The sequence below is a fragment of the Raphanus sativus genome, chromosome 8, assembly GCF_000801105.2.
Source record: "Raphanus sativus cultivar WK10039 chromosome 8, ASM80110v3, whole genome shotgun sequence".
Taxonomy (NCBI): Eukaryota; Viridiplantae; Streptophyta; class Magnoliopsida; order Brassicales; family Brassicaceae; genus Raphanus; species Raphanus sativus.
In genome coordinates, this window is record NC_079518.1 from 22,906,766 (window position 1) to 22,910,272 (window position 3,507).

At 37.8% G+C, this 3,507-nt stretch overlaps 1 protein-coding gene across 1 annotated transcript; it reads right to left on the bottom strand.

Annotated features, from left to right (window-relative positions):
• Positions 1-325: 325 nt before the first annotated feature.
• Positions 326-2,266, bottom strand: LOC108834684 (F-box/LRR-repeat protein At1g48400). Its single transcript, XM_018608012.2, has 3 exons — positions 1,107-2,266; positions 892-1,032; positions 326-806 (listed from the first exon to the last, which is right to left on the bottom strand). Exons 1-3 carry the CDS (start codon positions 2,088-2,090, stop codon positions 468-470), a joined length of 1,464 nt encoding a protein of 487 aa, XP_018463514.1. The 5' UTR covers positions 2,091-2,266; the 3' UTR covers positions 326-467.
• Between the last annotated feature and the right edge of the window lie 1,241 nt (positions 2,267-3,507).

The window sequence follows — 3,507 nt, forward strand, 5'->3', positions numbered from 1 at the left end:
ATCCTACTTTCCTTCATTAATATCAGACGCAGCTCCCTTTTAACTGTCGCTGGTTTACACAGCGTCATGGAAAACACCGGCGGCCGTTGTAAAAAGTGATCGCAGCGGCAACTCGTTTGTTCTCTACCATTTATCTTTCCGATTTTGATGAGTAAATTTTGAGACGCTGACGCTGCGTCAGCGACCATAAAAAGAACAGGCCTATATGTTTGCTTACAAATCAGCTTGCATTTTGATACAACATAGTCCCTCATTTACCATTGTTTTCAAAACTCAAATTTGATGCTTATCTTCTCAGCACAACCATCTCATTGAGCTTTGAGAAAAGAAGCTAAGAGGATCCCTTGCAATAACTTGTAAAATTTATTCTTCCTTACATGTATGAATTTACAGGAACAAATTTTATGATAAAATCAAATATTCATGTTAAGTTACAATCACAGTAACACACCAAATCAAGAAAAAAATCATATGAAATGGAGGTTGCACTTTAATGAAACTCGGGGGAGAGCAAGCAGGTTAGCCCACAAGAACTCCCGGTTGTTGTTGTTGTCTGAGTTAAAAGCAACTTTCACAGTTTCAAGACATTCCAACTTGCCTAAGAAATGTCTCATCTGTTTCAGCTCTTGAAAAGAACCTCCATACTCTGATATCTCTAGCACCTTCACATGACATGTCTCTAAACAGCATACTATCTCCTCCTCTTTCACAATTTTCCTCTTTTTATTCGCTCTCTTATTCTTCTGCTTCTTGAAGATGCAAGGGCATGCATCTCCGCATCTATTTGTTACCCTGTGCACAAGACCCTGAAACCAAAGACCAGTTAGACATGAATAACAAGTAACGATAACAGAAAAAAGTATCTCAGTGAAAGAAAATTGAAAACAATACCTTGATGACTAAGGTTTCTAGATTTGGACAACTCTTGAGCAAAAGTGGCATTGCTTGCCAACCTTTCTCCTTGTCACTCTCGATAGATAACTTAAGGAGGTTACTGAACACAGGCATGGATTTACAGCAGAAATGAAACGTCTGCTCACAAGAAGAAAACTCGTACATAAGTAGAGAAAACAATCAATAGACGAAAGAGGAAAAAAGAAACTGACCTCAAGGGACTCTGGAGAGAGGTGAAGGGTTGTAATGTTTCTTATACCAAGAACTAGATTTGTAACATCACCAAATATAGGCGCCTCATCATAATCAGTAATGGAATCCCATAACTTCAGACTCAGTCTAACTTCAACAAGCATGTCCAAATCAATAAACTCATAATTTTCAGCGACATAACTAGAATAGTCAAGGTAGACAAGACTTGGTGCATCAAAACAAACCACTCCGTAAAAGCCGGATCTATCTCTGTGGCTGGGAACGGTAATACCGGTATAAACCACAAGTCGCTTGATGGATGCACTTTGCACATGCAGACCGCAACCTGGCGGCACAGGATAATCACCATCACGTATATATAGGTCTTCCAGCAGAGAGCAGCCATCGATAAGCCGACAATAGTTGGGATGATCGAGCCCTGAAACTGACAAGAGAGACAGTGACTTGAGCGCTGGGAGAAACACACGCTTAACTTCAATGAAGAATTCACAAGATATTGTGAGCTTAACAAGTGTGTTGCTCGTTAACAACTCTGTTTCTATTTCAAGACCAGCAAAGCGTGCGGCGTGCAAGTGTAGCTCCAATAAACCACGTCCCAATGCAGTCGTAATCCAACGCGTGAAACAACTGCAGACACGAGCGTATAAATAATATGTGTCAACGCTGTGGCCATGAGGCCCATGACCATATACATGTACACGACTCAGAGAGAGTTTCTTGATGATGGGAGATTTGCTTAGCAGAGCAAAAGTGTTTTCGACGAAATCTAAGAATCGATGTGAACCACTTGTTGTTTCTTCTTCGTTGGGATAAACAACCGCCGACTCATCAAAGCAAAGGCTGTCGATAAGACACAACAGATTCCTCCACCTCTTGGACAGAGCAGATGTGGAAGCAGCCACTTTTGTCGGAACTAAAGACAGGATTCTGCCGAGAATCTCATCTGGCAAATTGCTGATCAAATCTTCTCTAGACGAATCCATACCAAATCAATTAGGGCTAATCCGTTTGCAACTTAACCAACCCAGAAGCAAAGATGATTCTTCGGATCGAAAGACAGGATATGAGACAAACTTACGAAGCCAGAGGAGACGAGGGAGATCGAGAAAGCTTTTGGGTAGAACAACTGTTCCACAGGAGATCGATAAAGTTTTTTTTTTTGGACAACGATAAAGTTCCTTTTAAAATAAATAAAATAAATGGTGAATTGGCGTAATAGCCTTATTTCTAAGCGAAATAAAGAGAATAAATATGATTTTGACATAATGTATTTACTGTCTTTTTGCCTTCATTCTATCTGGTAATACCCTTCTAAGGGACATCTAACCGGTTTCCTTCAAATAAAGCAACAACGTGGTTCGTTTGTATCCCATAGTAACAATGAGAGAATTTAAGAAGCACGTGGAATGAAAATCAAAAAAAAAAATTATGCAGAAAGAAGAGTAGATGAATATCGTAAGTGTAAAAAACGTTAAACAAACGGAGAATCCAAGAAGCGTATTTCCATACTATATATCATAGATAGAATACTAGAAATACAAATATACTTCAAATTCAAAGAGCATGTACATAATATAGCGACAATTGAAATGTGCATCATACAAGCAAAGTATGTAATATTTTACCAAATGAAGTCAAATATTGCATAAATAAACATGAACTTAGTCAGTCACCCAACTTGAAAATAGAATGGAACATCATATTGTGCAACTATACTATTCCGTGTGGAGTGGAATATTATGTACATCATATTATTCCAGCTGTTAAGAACATCCACATACTATTCAACTTATTAATAATATGAACAACATAACGTAGATTAAGAACCTACTAATTAAACCACACCCAGGTTAGAAAAATATTTGATATTAAACAATAAACCCAAATTAGGGAAATGTAAACCCTAATCTACTGGCAATCCAAATCTTCGGTACATTAAACCCACTTGTCTGAATCCGGGACGCATGCATTTATATTACTCTCAAGAAGCATTATATTCTATATACACCATACTATTTTAAATGCTACTACACGTATACTACAACCACGATTGAGTTATATCGAATACAAAGCTAATAGGGATGGGCAAGAAAATACTTAACACTAAACACTAAAACCAAGTTAGGGAAATATAAACCCTATCCCATTGACATTGTTAACTTTCCAGAAGCGTTATATTCTTAGAAACCGTACTATTTTACATGATATTATATGAATAATACAACCATGATTGAAGTACAGGAAATACAAAGAGAATGTATGGTCCCCCATCTGCAATACTTTACAAAACTGTGACGCAGTCAATATCGTCAAGTCCTCATCCTCTAATGCACTCTTGAGCACTTCAATCCAACAAAGGTTGAAGTAGTTGTCAACCTTTTTCTTTCCAATGGATTCAAA